We start from the raw sequence: 18533 nt of genomic DNA, 5'->3' as shown, positions 1-18533 counted from the left end.
ACTTTTTACCCATGTAATTTGCCTTTATGTTCGATACAATCAGTGTAAGAGGTGAGGTCTAAATATTGAATTGCACAGAGTTGGGTGATCCTACAGTGCTCACCACAGAACAAGCTTGGATCATCGTAACTCACAAAGTAGTGGCTGTAATATTTTTGGAACAATTTGCTGTGAGGTACACTAAGTTGATTTGCCATTTCATACAAGCTTTCTGGCGTTAAGTCCTTGATTCCATAAGCTTTGGTCATCACATACTCAAGTTTCCAGACTGATTCATTTTTCACATTGGCTTCTGTGAGGTTCAAGTAGAACTGCCAAAGATCCTGGAATTAAACGGAAACAAAAAGTGCACAATTGTATCCACTGCTTCATTAAACTTCTAGAGTGATGTATTGATTAAGAAGCCGTCACTGCCTATTATTCACAACTGAAGAGAAAGGTCATGTCCCACCACAAGACGTGAACTCATATATAGCTCAGTTTCTGTCATATGCTAATACTGGGGGAAGGGAAAGGATGGGAAGAAAAGAGACAAAAACAACACTCTTGGGCATGGCCTGCAGATAAGACAAACAATATATCCAGCTCAAGGAAAATTCACACCAACATAACCCATTACTCTCTGTGTCCCATGAGTGTGGAATTGAGCACAAAATAGCCTCTTGCGAACAAAACCTTCAACTTTTTTGCACCACATTAGTGCAAAATTATATTTGAATGTGTGCAAGGCCAATGCCTGTTGGCCAAGTAGATTTTTAGTAGGTGTAGTAGGATTTCAGGACTCTTTTTCTCTCTCCATTATGGTAGAATAATCTGGGCAAAAGAAGTGAAACTATGCAAATGTGCATGACTGATAAAGGTCTCAGAACCCAATAGTTCATGGTGCTGGCTTCTCACATACTAGTAGAGGATGGTGCCAATAAGCTTAAGAGATGCTGCAATCCACCTTCTCGTGATTAAAAAAAATAATATTCATTTGAGATAGTTGATCTGAACATATGTAGTACAGTATAAATTTGCCTTCCTCGACCAGAAAGTACCAGACCAACAAAACCTCTTGAATGATAAATATTTTCTAGACCCATATTATAGAAGTTCAGAAAAGGGTTTGTGACTGAAAGCACCTTAGCTGCTCCAGTCTATTACCTGTGTCTGGAATAGAAAGAGTTATACCTTTGTTCAGTCTCCTAAACCTTTCAGTGGCATTTGATACTATATAATCAGATATCTCTGTGCTACTTGAGACTGCTGGGAGTTAAGGACACTGCTCTGCAGGAGGCTTCACTCCCACCTGACAGGCAGCTGATAAACCCAACAGAACCAGAGATACCAAAGGGTTGTATCTTGGCCCCAAGACTTTTAACATCTACAGGCAACTGCTGAGAGAGCTCTTTGACAGCATGGAGTGCTGCGTCACTCAGCATCCAGCATGAGCTTTCCTTTCCCAGCAAATCCAGGAACAACAATGGATTTCCTGAACAATTGCCCTGTTGTATTTATGTGCTGGAAGATGCCTAACAAACTGAAACTGAATCCAGACAGAACAAGCATCATGACCTTGCAACAGCCCAAAACAGGAAGGGAATGTGGCATTCCCATATGAAGTTAAGACACCCCATGAAGGACAATGCTTAGAGCAGTCTTTGTCAAACTGGCACCTTCTTGGTCTGGGGTACTATTTCCATCAGCCCCAGCCAGCCCATTCTGGCCGATACTGATGGGAGGGCACTAGGTTGACAGAGGCTGGCTGAGAGTTTGGTATGCCCATGGATCTCGCTTTAGTATTAGGTTCTTACATGGTGTCAGTGATCAGGAGTGCTACTTTCTCCAGCTTAGGCTGAGGAACTGACTCCAACCCCTTCTCTAAAACAGAAAGTGGGCCTCAGTTATCTATGCTTCAGCAATCATCTGTTTGGGTCACTGCAATGTGGTCGACATGGGCCTGCCTTTGAAGAGGATTCTGCAGCAACAGCCAGTGAAAAATGTGTGACACCAGATGGGAACATGTCATTTACTGTTCTAGTTCTAGCTCAATGGCATGTTTTGTTTCCAGGCCTAGTTGCTGACCTTTAAAGCTCCAAATGCTCTAGGTCTGCACACTTTAGGGAGGGTCTCTTCCTCCCATACATCTATTCCCATGTTCTCAGATCCACTGGGGCAGGCCTGCTCTGTGTCCTCCTTTTTAAAAGTGAAGGTGTGGACAAATTCTCCCGGTCTCTCTGGCGACACATTCCAAACTATGGAAATGCTTGTCTGGTGGTCCTTGCATTATGGGTCTTTCAGCAACTGGTAAATGCCTGCTAACAAGCAAGCCCTGCAGATTTATTGGCTGCTTTAATTACAGCTTGCACCCCCATCCTGGTCTGTGGCTTGTTTTATCCCATTGTTTTTAGCGATAATAGGGTTCATTAATGTAACACCGCTTTGGATAATGCTTCCGGCAGAACTGTGATTTACACCTCCCTCAATAAATTACTACAAATAACATTTGAACAAGGCATGTTCTCCCCAACCCCTCCTCCTCCTCTTTGCAGAGCTGCCTCATATTGATTGCTGCTCTTCCTTTCCTGCAAATGAAAACAATTTGAGAAACCAAGGCAGAATGAAGAAAAAAGCAGTGGAGCCTTCAGGGCAGGAGTCCAGGGCCACACACAGCAGAATGAGCAGGAGGACCCACAAATACAGCAGAGATGGATTACCAAGTTTTAATGTAAGTGGAGTAATTTGCACTGCCATCTAAAGAGGGATGCAGGGGGCATAAGACCATTAAGTCCAGAGTCTAAACTGCACCACTGAATGAAAGAGAAGACCATTTGTAGGATTAGCAAAAAGGACAGTAGCTTATTTCTAACAAGTGTGGTGTAGAGGTTAGGGTGCCAGACTAGGGCTAGAGAGATATGGGTTTATATCCCTACTTGGCAAAAAAGCTCATTGAGTGACCTTTAAGCAACCACAATCACTCAGCCTACCTCAACAAAGTTGTTGTGAAGTTAACAATGGAGAATGGGGAGAGGAGCAACTGAGCTCTTTGGAGAAAAAAGTGTAATAAATAAATAACTGTGCGATCACTGGGGAAGAAGGGAGGAACAAGGGAATTCTAAAGCATGTGAAACTTGGGAGACAGGTAAGGATACAAAATGTACAGACGTTTCCCCATACTTCTTCATACATTTCTAGCTACTGGTTTCAATTCCGTTCATATACGTTAAACATTGATACGCAATTATGGAAACATGGAAAATGACTATTTAGGAAGCACAAATGGCTTTACCACTAACCACAGAAGTTAGTGTTAGCTGAAAAACTAATCACAAAACCCATCACATTAATTTTTTACTTTCCAGGAGACCTGATTTAGTTTTGTTTTTTTACTTACCAGTAGATTATAAGAAAGAGGGTCATACTGATATAATCTCACTCCAGGATTGTTTGAGTCTACCTCAAATATGTCCTTCACTGGCGTCACAGCAGGTGCAACAAACAAGGAGTTTACTGGCTTTTCTGAACGATTACAAAACAAAGAGTTTGGGGAAATGGAGAAAGGTTTTAATAAGTGGCAATGTTTAAACTTACACATATGTTCACTACATTAGGACATGTACTTTGTGTCCTGCTCTTCCACCGGCACATTATTAAAAATCTTTATGCAATAACCACACATGGGAACCCCTCGCCACAATTTCTGATTCAGCCATCAATGCTTGCCAATCATTAAAGTTATGCCAACTCCTTGAAGTAAAACTTATTTTGGAGATTTCACATTTTTGGGCAATGGATAGATTTAAATAACAATTAACACAGTTTTGAAATTGGGAGGGGTGTCTACTGTTCAGAGTAAAAAAGACTTAAAAAGCCACTGAAAGCCCCTTGTGTGCACCTAAGCAACTTTTATGACCCTTGTCTTGATCTGATTCTGGGTACCGTATTTTTCCCTCTATAACACGCATATTTTTTCTCCTAAAAAGGAAGGGGAAATGTCTGTGCGTTTTATTGAGCGAATGTGTGGTCCCTGGAGCCAAATGGCAAAAAAATCAGGCAAAAATCAAATCGCGCGTCTCGGAGAAGGGAAACCTGAAAAGAGGAAGCGGCTGCTTTCCTGCATTCTGCCTCAGGGTCTTACTGCCCACCCTCCTCTGTTTCCTTGCTGTGTTTGCTCAAACGGAACAAAGAGCAGGGAAAGCCCCTCCCATCCAGGCAAGCAGAGGGGAAAGCAGAGTGTCGTCTCTGTGCTCCGGTGCTGCTGAAAACATGCAGGAGGGAGAGAGAGAGAGAGAGAGAGAGAGAGAGAGAGAGCTGGCTGACTTGGGTGGGTAGGTGAGGGAAAACTTTTGCCTTCCTTTCCTCCCTCCCGTTATACCCCTCTCCTGCATTCTTAGCCAGCTGCTTCTCTGCACACCCCTCTCGTGCTCCTTGTCCATTCTGTGTTTTTCCTTCCCTCCCCACTTAAAATGTGGTTAAAAAGCATGGATCCTCAGGATCTTTGCATTGGGTCACCCCAAATTCACCATCAGATCACATAGCATGTCCATGGCTACAGCCTGCCCCCCAAAAATCACGCACCCACTGTTGCCTGGGGCTGCAATGGTGCAAAAAACGTGGTTACAAAACATGGATCCACATGGATCCTCAGGATCTTTGCATTGGGTCAGCCCAAATTCACCATCAGAGCACATAGCATGTCCATGGCTACAGCCTGCCCCCCCAAAATCACCCACCCACTGTTGCCTGGGGCTGCAATGGTGCAAAAACGTGGTTACAAAGCATGGATCCACAGGGATTCTCAGGATTTTTGCATTGGGTCACCCCAAATTCACCATCAGATCACATGTCTGCGGCCACAGCATGAAGCACAAAAATGATACATCCACTGTTTCATTCAGAATGTTTTTTCCCTTGTTTTCCTCCTCTAAAAACGATGTGTGTGTTATGGTCAGGTGCGTGTTATAGAGCGAAAAATACGGTAATCCTCTGAAAGGCAGTCAAGGTATCTCTACAAAAGCCATGCTTAAGAAAGCTTTGTAAAAGCAAGACTTCTTCAGATGAATTTAGGCTGAAAACCTAAACACGTTTACTAGAGAGTCAGTCACATGTGGGACTTACTTCTAAGTAAACATACACAAATTTGTACTGCACAGTTGTCCAAAAAGAAAAACACAATTCAATTTGACTACTTAGGGTTTTAAAAAATTATTTACACTGAGTTTGTCCATAAAGAATACACGGACCGCTTTTTTAAAAAAAGTCAAATTGCATCAGCATTCACATCATTAAATTACTTGTATTTCTACTTAACATGTGGAAATTTCCAGGCATTATTAACTAGACTAGTTCAAAGCTTTTGGAACCTGTCACATACTTACTTGGCAGTATGTTCCATGGGAACTAGTCAGGCTTACTTCCAAGTAAACATGAGTAGGATTTGGCTGCATATCAATTAACTGAATTAATCAGCTAAAGAAGGGATGCTGTTGGAGTCCAATTTGTATCAGTCCCAACCAGCACGGTTAGTGCCCAGGGATAATGGGATTTGTAGTTGAACAACCAGAGGCTCTCCAGTTCCAGATTCCAGGACTAAAGATTTAATTGCTCACCAATTATCAACAAGCAAAGGGATTTTGGATGCTTCAAAAACCTGCTGTTGTTCAGGTTACACAAGCAGACTGGTTTACATCTACAGATACCAGATTAAATGAAGAGGATAGATTATCACTATGTATATAAAAAATCAGTACATGCTCTGCTTTTCTGGGTTAAACTATTTTGCTTTCCCTTCTAAGCCATAGGCAACTGAAGCAGACTGTCATCAATTGGAATGAATGCCAGCATGTCTCAAATGTGGATCTTCTACAATACAGACACTGAACTTGCTTATTTTTTATGTCATTTTGGAATGCTACTACAGTGGTACCTCGGGTTAAGTACTTAATTTGTTCCGGAGGTCTGTTCTTAACCTGAAACTGTTCTTAACCTGAAGCACCACTTTAGCTAATGGGGCCTCCTGCTGCCGCTGCGCCGCCGCTGCTGTGCAATTTCTGTTCTCATCCTGAAGCAAAGTTCTTAATCCGAGGTACTATTTCTGGGTTAGTGGAGTCTGTAACCTGAAGCGTATGTAACCTGAAGTACCACTGTATTGGGATTGACATCAAATTAAAGAACATCCAGTTGGTTAAGCACCTGCTTTTTAATCAATTGACCAAATGATTATATCACTATTGGAAACTCAATATAGTGCCTTACTGAGATAACAACTGCCTTTGCAAATAACACTGTGTGATTTGTTCATTTAAACCACAACGTGCCTTGGTTTAGCATGATGTCTGAACCAGCAAATGCAACACTAAGCCAATATGCTTATAGTTTGTTTAGGCCATGATGTTTAAAGGGATACAATATTTAGGTGGTATTTCTTAGATTTTAATGCTTCCTGCTGCTGCAAGTTTCTTTGTTCAATCTGAAACAACTTTAGAGAAGAATATATAATACTGCATATAATCTTGAAAGTTGGATGTTGGCTACATTTTACAGATTATTATGGGTTAGAAGACTCCTCTCTCCTTCTATCTTCACTCTCTGTTCCTGTCTTAATTAACTGTGAAGCAGCAGGGAACCCAGTACAGACAGAGACCTAGTAAAGATGCAGGAAACACACAGAAAAACTGAGTATATCTAACAAGCTTGAGAACATTTCCTTTTGACACATCCTACAATGGGTAGGAACTGGCCAGTGTAATTTGCGACTGTCTCTGAAGAAACAGGAAGGAAAGATTTTTGTATAGGATCTGCTATTGTCTTATGATGAAGTGCGAACCTAACAAAAGAGCTGTTATGGCTCCTATTTGAAAATAAAGCACAAGTCAAACCATTTGCAAAACACGTTTCGGTACTTAGAAAAGTACTGATTGTAATAATACCAGTGTGAATTTTAAAGTTGTTGGGATGCATTTACTCAATGTGGTTGGTTTTGCCCCTTTGTTTTTAACCATCTATTTCTTCAAAGTGGAATTAGTTTCTGCGACGTTGATTATTTGTGATAGTTTTAAATAGAACCGATAGATTTAGGAAGGGTAAGAATGTACAAAAATCATGAAGCAAGGGTACGAAGGAGGAGGAGGATTCAAGCTGGCAACTGCAGGGCCAAGTTTTGTGATGCCTTCCATGTTACTGAACTGCAGTGCCCATCCTCCCTGACCACACTAGCTGGGGCTGATGGGAGTTGCAACCTGACAACATATGAATGGCATCGTATGGGTTAACTCTGATTTATCCCATTAGAGAATATGGCCTTTGCCTATCCCCAAAACACCATAAAAAAGATCACCCATTACTATGTAATCTGTGTCACCAGCCAAGAAAGCTGTCATCTGCAAACATCATTACCCTTTTCATCTAGAAGAACCATGATGCTGTCTCGGTGAGTGTGTCCAAAAAACTGCCCAGCAATCACGTTGCTATACCGGCGAAATATTTCGATCAACCTCTCATTGTAGTGTTCTCTTATGGCAGTGGTATTTCGAGAGTAAGGCAGATAACCTATTGGCACATGTCCTATCACATAAACCTAGGGGATAAGAATATACAAATCAGAAAAAGCATTTTAATATTACATCAAATACATTAGGTGTATACTATAATGTTGACGTGAAAGAAATTGCTTATAATCTCACTTTTCCATTCGTTGCTTTCTGAAAGGTAAACACTTTCCCCCCTACCAAGAATGAAGTCATAGAGTTTGTGAAACAGGCATAAAGGCTTACAAGCTTGGAGGATATAGATTACAGGTCGAATAAACCAAAGTTCTACAATGCCATTGACTAGAGGCATGAGTTACAACTTATTTCCTATTAACTGCACAAACCTTTGTTACAAGAAGTCTTGCATTCAAACAGCATTTGTAGTATTTCAGGTAGGACTTATCTTAATTAGTCTCTTCCTTTTTTGGCCACAACAACTGATGTATTTAGGAGTTAGAAGCCTTGAACTAATGATCCCAGTATAGACATAAGCACCATGAAGAATTAGATGACACTCCAAACTTCAGGACTATACCTGCTCCAGGCTCAAGCACACACAGAAAAGCTCACATGCTTTCAACCCATTCACATTTACTGATTAAAGCAACTCCAACTCTTGGCATTTGGCAGCACCAAACTATTTGGTGGGACCTGGTATTTGGCGCTCTGAATACTTTTGGCAGCATACCAGACTGAGTAAGAGTGTCCCCATACTTTAGCATTGTGTATGGGTGGCCTTTGGGGTGCTCCCTTATTACCAAAGTTAGGAGTTCCCCTGGATTAACTGATACAAGTTTAGTATGCTTTCTACTCAGAGCAGTGGAAGTTCAGAGGACATGCCTACCTTGCTCAAAGGTCCCACCAACTGCAAACTTTCTTGAAACAAATAGTTACCCTTTTCTCATTCATATTACTTTTTATTAAAAAATCCTTACCTTTTCCTTGTTTTGATGTGCCGTCTCTAATACACGTTCCAGCCATGCAAACTGGTTTGCTGGATCAGTCATATTCAGAGTCATAGTGTTGGGAGGGTAGTATAAGATGGTATTTAAACTAATTATCCTAAGAGGTTGTGCAGTCATGTTGGACTGAATTGTTTGTGTGTAAAAACCACCTAGGGGAGGGTGGAGAGAAGATGTATGTCTTTAATTTACTATGGATAAGTTCCACCGATTTTTGGTTGTCTTCTCCAGTCAGGTAGAATAGAATAGGACAGAATTATCTAAGAATTGGCTTGCAAATTAAATGCAATATCCTTTCTATGGGCCTAAATCTAACATACATATTCCTGTTGGGTAATACCATTCTTCAAGATGTTCCATGGATATAATTCCAATGGGATAATTAATAAAGGGTAAACAGGAGTAATGGAATATAACTTCTGCATCTTTTGTCAGGAGCTCATTCTACACTCGAGTAGGACCCTGGCAGAGACACATGCCTGACTGGCATGTTCTCTCCCTCCTGGCCGATCGTTTGGGAGCTTCAAAAGCTTTCTTCAGCCCGAACATCACGGCGACCGATGCCAACAGACATCGGCACACTTAGAGATCTGCAGAGTCTTCGCAGCTTGCGTAACAGACCTCAGCAACTCAGCATTTTGGCTAATCTACTTTATTTACATATAAACACACACAGAGCACTGCAACATGGCTCCCTCTCTCTCTCTAGCATCAGACAGCAAAGAGAAAAAGAACAAAGGACCATAGTCCCACTTCACAGAACACAGTAACACAAACATCCTGTCTCCGTCACTTCCCACTTTGTGGAGTCAAAACATACACCATCATGTGATAGATTAAAATCCCACGACTGCAATCATGGAGCAGGAATTCTAACATCTTTAACATTTAAGAATTCTGCATATTTCTAATATTCTGTACATTTGCTGGAAAAAAATATGTAACCTAAAATTTGATTTACAGGTCTCCATTTTACTTCCTGAATTTTAATGTGCAAAATAAGGATCAAATTCAAGGGAAAAACCCTTTTTCCAGTTTCTAATTCTTAAGAGGCTACAATTGATTTGGAAATTTATTTGCTTGCCGATTATATAAGCAGGTTGTAGCTCCTGCTTATCTCAGAGCAAAAATAGAACAGTTTAACTATACATATCATGCTAACTATTTGCAAACTGTTAACCAAGGGAAAAATAAATGATGACCTCAATTATTTGGCTTCGTTACAATGCATTGCAAGGCACTGGACTAGATGAGCCTTGTGGTCCATTTCAGCTCTACAATTCTATGATCACTGCTTGAATATTTATGTAATAAACTATTGTTTGATCATTTGTATAGAGGAAAACAATAGAATGGGAAAAACCAGAGATCTGTTCAAGAAAATTGGAGATATGAAAGGAACATTTCGTACAAAGATTACCATAATAAAAGACAAAAGTGGAAAGGACCTAACAGAAGTGGAAGACATCAAGAAGAGGTGGCAAGAATACACAGAGGAATTATACCAGAAAGAAATGGATGTCTCGTACACCCCAGGTAGTGTGGTTGCTGACCTTGAGCCAGACATCCTGGAGAATGAAGTCAAATGGGCCTTAGAAAGCACTGCTAATAACAAGGCCAGTGGAAGTGATGATATTCCAGCTGAACTATTTAAAATTTTAAACGATGATGCTGTCAAGGTGCTACACTCAGTATGCCAGCAAATTTGGAAAACTCAGCAGTGGCCAGAGGATTGGAGAAGATCAGTCTACATCCCAATCCCAAAGGGCAGTGCCAAAGAGTGCTCCAACTACCGCACAATTGCACTCATTTCACACGCTAGCAAGGTTATGCTTAAAATTCTACAAGGCAGGGTTAAGTAGTCTGTGGACCGAGAACTTCCAAAGTGCAAGTTGGATTTTGAAGGGGCAGAGGAACCAGACACCAAATTGCAAACATGCGCTGGATTATGGAGAAAGCTAGAGAGTTCCAGAAAGACATCTACTTCTGCTTCATTGACTATGCAAAAGCCTTTGACTGTGTCGACCACAGCAAACTATGGCAAGTTCTTAAAGAAATGGGAGTGCCTGATCACCTCATCTGTCTCCTGAGAAATCTCTATGTGGGACAAGAAGCTACAGTTAGAACTCGATACGGAACAACTGATTGGTTCAAAATTGGGAAAGGAGTACGGCAAGGCTGTATATTGTCTCCCTGGTTATTTAACTTATATGCAGAATTCATCATGCGAAAGGCTAGGCTGGATGAATCCCAAGCCGGAATTAAGATCGCTGGAAGAAATATCAACAACCTCAGATATGCAGATGACACAACCTTGATGGCAGAAAGTGAGGAGGAATTAAAGAACCTTTTAATGAGGGTAAAAGAGGAGAGAGCAAAATATGGTCTGAAGCTCAACATCAAAAAAACGAGGATCATGGCCTCTGGTCACATCACCTCCTGGCAAATAGAAGGGGAAGAAATGGAGGCAGTGAGAGATTTTACTTTTTTGGGCTCCATGATCACTGCAGATGGTGACAGCAGTCACGATATTAAAAGACGCCTGCTCCTTGGGAGAAAGGCAATGGCAAACCTAGACAGCATCTTAAAAAGCAGAGACATCACCTTGCCAACAAAGATCCGTATAGTTAAAGCCATGGTTTTCCCAGTAGTGATGTATGGAAGTGAGAGCTGGACCATCAAGAAGGCTGATCGCCGAAGAATTGATGCTTTTGAATTATGATGCTGGAGGAGACTCTTGAGAGTCCCATGGACTGCAAGAAGATCAAACGTATCCATTCTTAAGGAAATCAGCCCTGAGTGCTCACTGGAAGGACAGATCGTGAAGTTGAGGCTCCAGTACTTTGGCCACCTCATGAGAAGAGAAGACTCCCTGGAAAAGACCCTGAGGTTGGGAAAGATGGAGGGCACAAGGAGAAGGGGACGACAGAGGACAAGATGGTTGGACAGTGTTCTCGAAGCTACAACCATGAGCCTGACCAAACTGCGGGAGGCGGTGGAAGAGAGGAGTGCCTGGCGTGCTCTGGTCCATGGGGTCACGAAGAGTCGGATACGACTAAACGACTAAACAACAACAACAACAAAGAGGAGGGTTATATCTTGTATCACACCATTCTGTTCCTGTAAACAACATCCTTAACATTGACTTTAAACACTTAGAAACACTTTAAACTCTGAGAAACGCCTATGCAAACTATCAAGGATATACAGTTCAAAATATACAACATCGTGGGTGTTGTCACATATAATTGTAATGTTTAGTAAATCAGTAGAATGATTAGGCCTTGGCGATTCAGGGACAGAAAGTGCCCTGAAATATGAAACATTTTCACTTGCAATAAGAACCCAATATTAGAAATTTTACCATGTCAATTTCACCCATATCCAGCACGGCCAAATAAAGACAGCGGACCTACCAAATGTGTGCTGTTTTACTATCCATCCTACCTGTTCTCAAGGTGCTGACTGCTTCATCCGTAAGCCAAGGTTTCCAGAAATCCGCTACAGCATCGTAAACTTCACTGACAGATGCAGGCAACTGATCCTTTAAAATACAGACATCGCCTTAAGACTATGCTTTTCTAATCATTATTTGTCCAAATCTTAGCTTTTCAGTTTGGATATGTACCAAGAATGTACCCCAATCTCTACACTGGATGAAAGGAGAGTATCATTCTGTACCCCCACCTACATTCTGAAATAGCATTGTTGATTTTATCGTCTCAGAGTTACCCCACCTCATTTTGCACTACAGGTAGATCAGGTCACATTCTCATATAGGTGCATGAGATGCTTTTAAGAACAAAAACCCTAAACATCTGAATCCTCAAATAGTGACAAATGTATTTGAAACAGGTAAGAATTCAACCATAAGCAGTTAACTCCATATCGTTACAACACACTTTATCCAACTGCTTGCTCCTCTGTACTTTAGCACTGAAACACACTGTGTTTCTATGAGCAATTCATTCTGGGGCAACAGGATTTTCCTGACTTAAGAGATGTACAAACATTAGGCTGTAATACTATTTACACTGACTTGAGAGTATGTCTCAATGAACTCAGCAGCACTTTCTTCAAAGCAAATGTGCATTGTTGTATTGTTAAGCCATCTTTTATAAATTGACTACTAATCAAAGGCAGATAGTGCCCAGCTAAGTTATACTTGTACCCACAACCTCCAAGGAGTATAGAAACATAGGATCAGGTTGCCAAATTATTCACTCTCTTGAAGAATTTGTCTTACCTGTGGCCAATAGTCATGATTTCCCAATGCAGGGAAAACTTGGAGATCTGGAAAGAAACTTCTTATGGTAGAAGTCATGTTACCAATAATGTCAATGACAATTTTTGTAGAGAGTTCTTTTACAGGAACATGTGGAGGGCTGTCTCTTTAAGAAAAGCAAAGAAAAAGAAAAAACTCAACTTGGTAGTTGTGTAATTATTTTTGAAATCAAACATTAGTTTCTCTGTAGTACTCTAAAAGTACTTCAGTACTGCATATTGAGAGTGATTAAAGTTATAATTAACGTACTCAAACAGTTTCAAAGAAATTAATTAAGCATGAAATGTTTTCATGTGTTACATAAATTGCTTTATGACTAACCAGAGTTAAAAGAAACTGCAGGCCCTTCAAAGGACATTTTGGGCTTCAATGCACGCAATCTTCAGTCCTTGTAACCTGCAATCTGTCTAACCTACAGGAAACAATATTACTATCCCTCCCATTTGTGCGTACTGGAGAATCTGCCAATATGAAGAGGGGAAAAACCCAGGATGTAGCATACAACATTTCCTGTCAGCCAGACTGTAATCCCGGGTCCCAAAAAACAGGATCTATCTGGGCTCCCCCCCACCATTCCACTTGCCTGCATGCTGAGCCCAGGGACAAGTCAATCAAGGCTTCAGAAGTCAAATAAAATGTGTAACTTGGCCCTTAAAGTTAATCCCATAAGTTAAAATAAGGCTATGAAATGGCCAAATACATTTACTCTAACCTTTCATTAGCTTTACATCAGAAATACTAGTGTCTTTCTTACTTACCCTGTCCATATCATGAAGGATGCCTGTTGCCCAGAATCCTTCATGTGCTGAAAAGCTGATAAAATAAGCTGATATGGTGAATCACACATGAAATCTCCAAATGGACCAGGGTTTGAGGCATTCACTCCTTTGGAAGAGGCACAAACCTGAGTGCGATTACTTGTAATGTGGTAGGTGGGGTCCAAGTGTAAATCAGAGATGTGCCAGAACTGGCCTGTTTCCAGACAAAAGGAGAAGAAAAAACTGAGAATTAGATGTACATTTTCTTAGCAAAATGTAAAAAAATACTGCTACTGAAAAATCCTGAAACTCCCATTATGACTCCATGTTCCCATTAAGGGTTACTGTTCATCACCTTGGTCAGTACCTAGAAATTATTTATTCATTTGACCAGAAAGTTTTTCCCTGGTGAGGACAAAGTCTGAATCATCAACTCCTGCAGAATTTTAAGCTTTCACTATAAACTTTAGGCTTTTTTCTTTTAACTCTTGTCTGGATTTACAGAACTTTCTGAATGAAAGATATGAACTATTGTATCACAACAATTCTGAAAGTAATCCTAGGTTTACTTATGTTGTTTCTCCAAACTTGGGCCAAATCTCCACCAGTCAGCTTTACACTGCTGAGGCATTGTTTTACTGCTTTGTTTTTATAAATGGGCGTGCTCTTGGTGCTTTTACACACTGTACTATAGTGTTTTCTTCCTCATAAATTAATCAAGGAACTCCTTGCCACATGGCAGTGATTACAATGGAAGGCTACTTGATAGTTGGCAGTGTTTGGGGGGATTTTTTGGATCCCATAACTTCCAGGGCACGGGGAGATAAAAAATGGAAAGTAATCTGTGGCACTTCATGAAGCACAGCTGTGCAGCTACACAACTGTGTTTTTTTTAAAGAAGATTTAAAAGGTGACAGCAACTAAGGTTTATTTTCTCCATCAATGGCTATGAAATAACTGACCAGGAATGGCAATTGTTGACAACAATTTCCTGCCTAGAAAGCCACTCTGATCAGGCAAAGGTCAAGACAGTAGACAAATTGAAACATACCACAAACACTTGTGCATAGGTAGTGGACTAACCAAAACATAGATCTGAAAAAATATGGAATTTAATAAATGTTTATTCTAACACTAAGCAATACTTTTGGTTGGTACCTTTCGGTTGGTACTCACTTTTTAAATAGGCAAGTCTCTTAAATGTAATGAAACAATTTTTAGTTCTGAAAATGGCATACAGATGGTGAAGTGATTTACATGGAGTTTAACACTGTCTGGGACAAAACTGACAACAACACTGGATTAGAGCCCTAAATTTATGAGCTTTTTTAAAAAGAAGAAGACGACGAAGACGCAACAGCAGCAAGTCTCTGAGAACTAAATTTCTTCCTCAGAAGTCATTGTGTAATTACAAAAAGTTGAAGAGACAAATATCAAAAGGAGCAATGGAACAGTTAGTCAAACCAGATTGATGTCCAATACATTTTGAGTGTTATCATTCTTTTTTCAGGGCAATTGGGTTTTTCAGGCCAATCTTAAGAAATTTTATCAATACTGTCTCAGTGGTATGGATCTGAGAACATGAGTCAGAAGAACATGCAAACATGCCACTTCTAGAAATAATGGGGAAAGTAAATCACACAGAAAATGAGGAACTGCCTTTGCTCACAGTTTAAGGCTTAGACTGTGCTTTGAGACCAAAAGAAAAAGAAAAGGATCCAATGGTGCTTGTTAGCAGAAGGCACTTCTACTTGGAAAGGGCTTTCCAATTTCAACCAATTACTCTCTCCTATGCACCACGTCAAACACCATTTTATTGAGGTTTTGCCAATCATCAGGGGAAACTTTTTAGGAGGGCAGACGTTGGGAAAGTCTCATTACAAGCAGAGTTTTGCTATTGCAGATTTGGATCTAAGCCAAGGTGACGTCAATACAGCATGGAACACAACCAGCTCTCTTATTGCTACACATTGGGATTTATTTGTTTTCAGAATAGAGAAGGATAAGAAATTATGCAACCTGTTGGAAAAAGAGGAAACAGTTGCACACTGCTCAGCTCTTTGGGAATGACATCACAAAAGGGAACGTAATAGTGATAAAAGTTCAGAATTCTTGATTAGTTCAATAGACTCAAAAGCTTGAATACTTTCAACAATGGAGACTGATTTAATTAAAAGATATCCATTTACTTACTTTGTACTTCAGGTAGTTATTTGCTTGGCATGTGTTATGTTCTATTTGTAACAACGGTCCCAGATGGTAAAAGCTACTTGAGGACATGGAATAATAGAACCATCAAATTATTGGGATGCAAGGGACATAAAGGTCATTGAGTCTGAGAAGAAATATTGTGGGGTATGAAGTTCTAGAGACGGGAAAGCACTCTCCGTACTCTAATCCCTCCTTCATGATACTTCCCTTAAGCTGCCAGGGCAGTGGCTTGAGCATATCAATTACCTCTCTTCCTCTTTCCCATTTTCCCAAACTCAAGCTCTGCTCCCAAACTCACTGCAAAGTATTGTTGTGTGCACCCCAATCTCCAAGAAACAGAGACTTCAGGGTTCCAGTGCTTACTGAAGGTTCAGTTTCCTTGGAACAAAAGTGGAGACTATAGTGTCTTTAGGATATATGGTTTTATTTACAAGTATATACAACCTGAGCACAGGGTGGAAGGGGTTGCAACATTGATATTCCAGAGGATCTTAGTTTTCTAGTGGGGTCCCCCAAAGCCATAGCTTTGGATTCAGCATACATAGCAAGTCAAGCTACTCTGTCGCTCCTATCACAATTTCAGTCACTGAATCCAGAGCAGCTCCCCTGGCCTGTTATTTTCTCACCCATAGGACATGACATCCAGCCAGGTGAGGGAGGAATGCCCACTCATTTGTCTCTATGGCAACAGACAGAGCCAGGCCATGGGACAGGGTGCAGCTATTGCCCCAGACAGCAGAAGCCCCAGAGGCAGCACCCCTGTGAGTCTTTCCTGCCACCTGCTATTAGTAGGGAAGCACATCCGTCATCAGCACCAATTTTGGGCAAGATTGTGTCCATTTTGGAATCAGCACCACTTAAGGTGCATGTAAGGATGCTGGACTAGGTGGGCAACTGGGCCTGATCCAGCAGGCTCTTCTTGGGTGCCCACACTTATGAATGCCACAAGGGCATCTGACAGGCCACTTTTAAGAGCCACAATACTGAACTAGGCAAGACTTTTGATGTGACCCAGCCCCTTGGTTATGTTCATAGTTCCGTATGCAACACCTGTGCAATAATGAAATCAGCAATGGGATCTCCCTCATGCAGCCAACGCTTTATCTGTCACCCTAGTTACAGGAATATTTTCTCTACCAGCTCCATCCAGATTGTCTGACAGTACTTCCTTGCTGTTGCCAGTTTCCATATGGCAGCAACTTGCATCAGGCTCCTGCAGCACTGGATGGATGGCTGAAATCCTCTGCCTACTCACCTGTCAGCAACGCCCACTGTTATCACCACCTGCCTTCATTATTATTATTATCATTGCAATAAACCATAACCACAACCATCAGTATTAATTTGCTAACGCCTTCTGCGCAATGCTGTCTCGAGGCCCAATAAAACGCGCTGCTACGAGGAGTCCTCGATGCAAGCGTGCGCTCTTTGCCCGAGGTGGGTGCAAAAGGCGAGGGCGAAGCCTTGCGGCGCTGAGTTGCCGCTGAGCCCGGGGGAAGAAGGCGCTCCTCCCTCGGCGCTTTCGCGCCAGCCTTCCCAGCGCCAGCCGGCCAGCCCTGTCTCGCCTCCAACTGGAGCGGCCCCTCGACCTACTTTTCTGTTATGGCGGGAAGGAGGGAGGCGCCTTGTTTGGTCGCCGCTCCTACGACACGGCTGGCAGCTCCCAGCTTGACTCAAGGCCGCGCTCGGCTTTAGCCCGACTCACCCGCGTCCGAGGGCGCCGCGCAGGCCGGGGCGGCGCTGGCCAGGTCCCGCAGCGAGCCGCACAGCAGAAGTCCCCACAGGGCCAGGCCGCGAGAGCCGCGCCGCCCTCCCATTCTCGGCTGGGCCTCTCCTGCAACCCCGCGGAAGGAGGAAGGCGAGGGTTTTTGCGGCAGCGCAACACTCGGCTCCCCTTCCCAAGCTGGCTTTTCCCCTTCGGCGAGGCGCGCGGAGAAGCCTGGCTCGCTTCCCTTCGCTGGGGAAGGAGCAGCTGGGGTTTCTTTTTCTCAAGCCCTTTCCAGGAAAGGCGGTTGCTTCTCGAGACGGCGCGGCCTGCTCAGAGGAGCTTGGAAAGGAGCCAGCCGACGCCTCTTAAATCAGGAAGCGGGGGAAAGCATCCTGAAGCGCCGTCGCGGAAATGCAAAGCGTCGGGCAAAAGCCACCTCTCTCTTTCCCCGCTCCTAGAAGGGCTCCACCGGCGGCAGGTGCCCAACAGGTGTAGCTGCCCCACCGCCGTCTCTTGCCCTTATTTCAATGGAAGGCAATGATCCACTTCTTCACTTTTTGCCTGCCTCGATTGAGGAAGCATAACCTTCGTACTAACTTGGGAGGAACACTTCTCCTTTCGTTTTGCCTGCTGATTAATTGGTTTCCAGGGGCTCACATGTTGTGTAAACTTTCCACGCGAAATACATAGTTTCCCTTGTTTGTGTTTTACATGAGTTTTGCATCTTCAAGCAGCTAGCCAGCCTAATTTCTCTGCATCCCAAAAGATGTGGCAAGTAGCAACATGTTCTTGTCCTTAGATATTCACAGTTATCGATTACATATGAAGTTGCAAGTCCGTAAAGTTGTGATGCATAACATGAAGTATGTAGTTAAAAGAAGGGAAGGGAGAATTGAAGTACAGTATGTTTGTAATGTGTGTGAAGAATATCACACAACAGAAGAGACTGCGTTGTCAAATATTTATTTATCATTTAAACATAGTATATATGCCAGAATTCTTTCCAACCATTTTTTTCTTTCCTCCCCACCTTTAACCTAATCTGTCTTTTTTCTTTTGCTTGGTACCACCATAAATCAGTTGCCATGGAAATTAACG

The 18533-nt window shown here is 42.1% G+C and overlaps 1 protein-coding gene across 3 annotated transcripts; it reads right to left on the bottom strand.

Moving 5' to 3' along the window:
- Positions 1–18072, bottom strand: SMPDL3A (sphingomyelin phosphodiesterase acid like 3A). 3 transcript variants are annotated; one of them, XM_053381814.1, is made up of 9 exons: positions 17321–17424; positions 13663–13730; positions 13517–13571; positions 12720–12864; positions 11921–12017; positions 8447–8625; positions 7378–7558; positions 3377–3501; positions 1–323 (listed from the first exon to the last, which is right to left on the bottom strand). In XM_053381814.1, the coding sequence occupies exons 3-9, from the start codon at positions 13558–13560 to the stop codon at positions 6–8; spliced, it is 1089 nt and encodes a 362-aa protein (XP_053237789.1). In that variant the 5' UTR covers positions 13561–13571; positions 13663–13730; positions 17321–17424; the 3' UTR covers positions 1–5. The 3 variants fall into 3 exon arrangements, with proteins under 3 accessions (XP_053237789.1, XP_053237787.1, XP_053237788.1); XM_053381812.1 differs by lacking the exon at positions 17321–17424 and adding an exon at positions 17433–18072 and having other exon boundaries at positions 13517–13730; XM_053381813.1 differs by having other exon boundaries at positions 13517–13730.
- Between the last annotated feature and the right edge of the window lie 461 nt (positions 18073–18533).

Source organism: Podarcis raffonei, chromosome 3 (assembly GCF_027172205.1).
Source record: "Podarcis raffonei isolate rPodRaf1 chromosome 3, rPodRaf1.pri, whole genome shotgun sequence".
NCBI lineage: Eukaryota > Metazoa > Chordata > Lepidosauria > Squamata > Lacertidae > Podarcis > Podarcis raffonei.
This window is presented reverse-complemented; position numbering and strand designations above follow the sequence as displayed.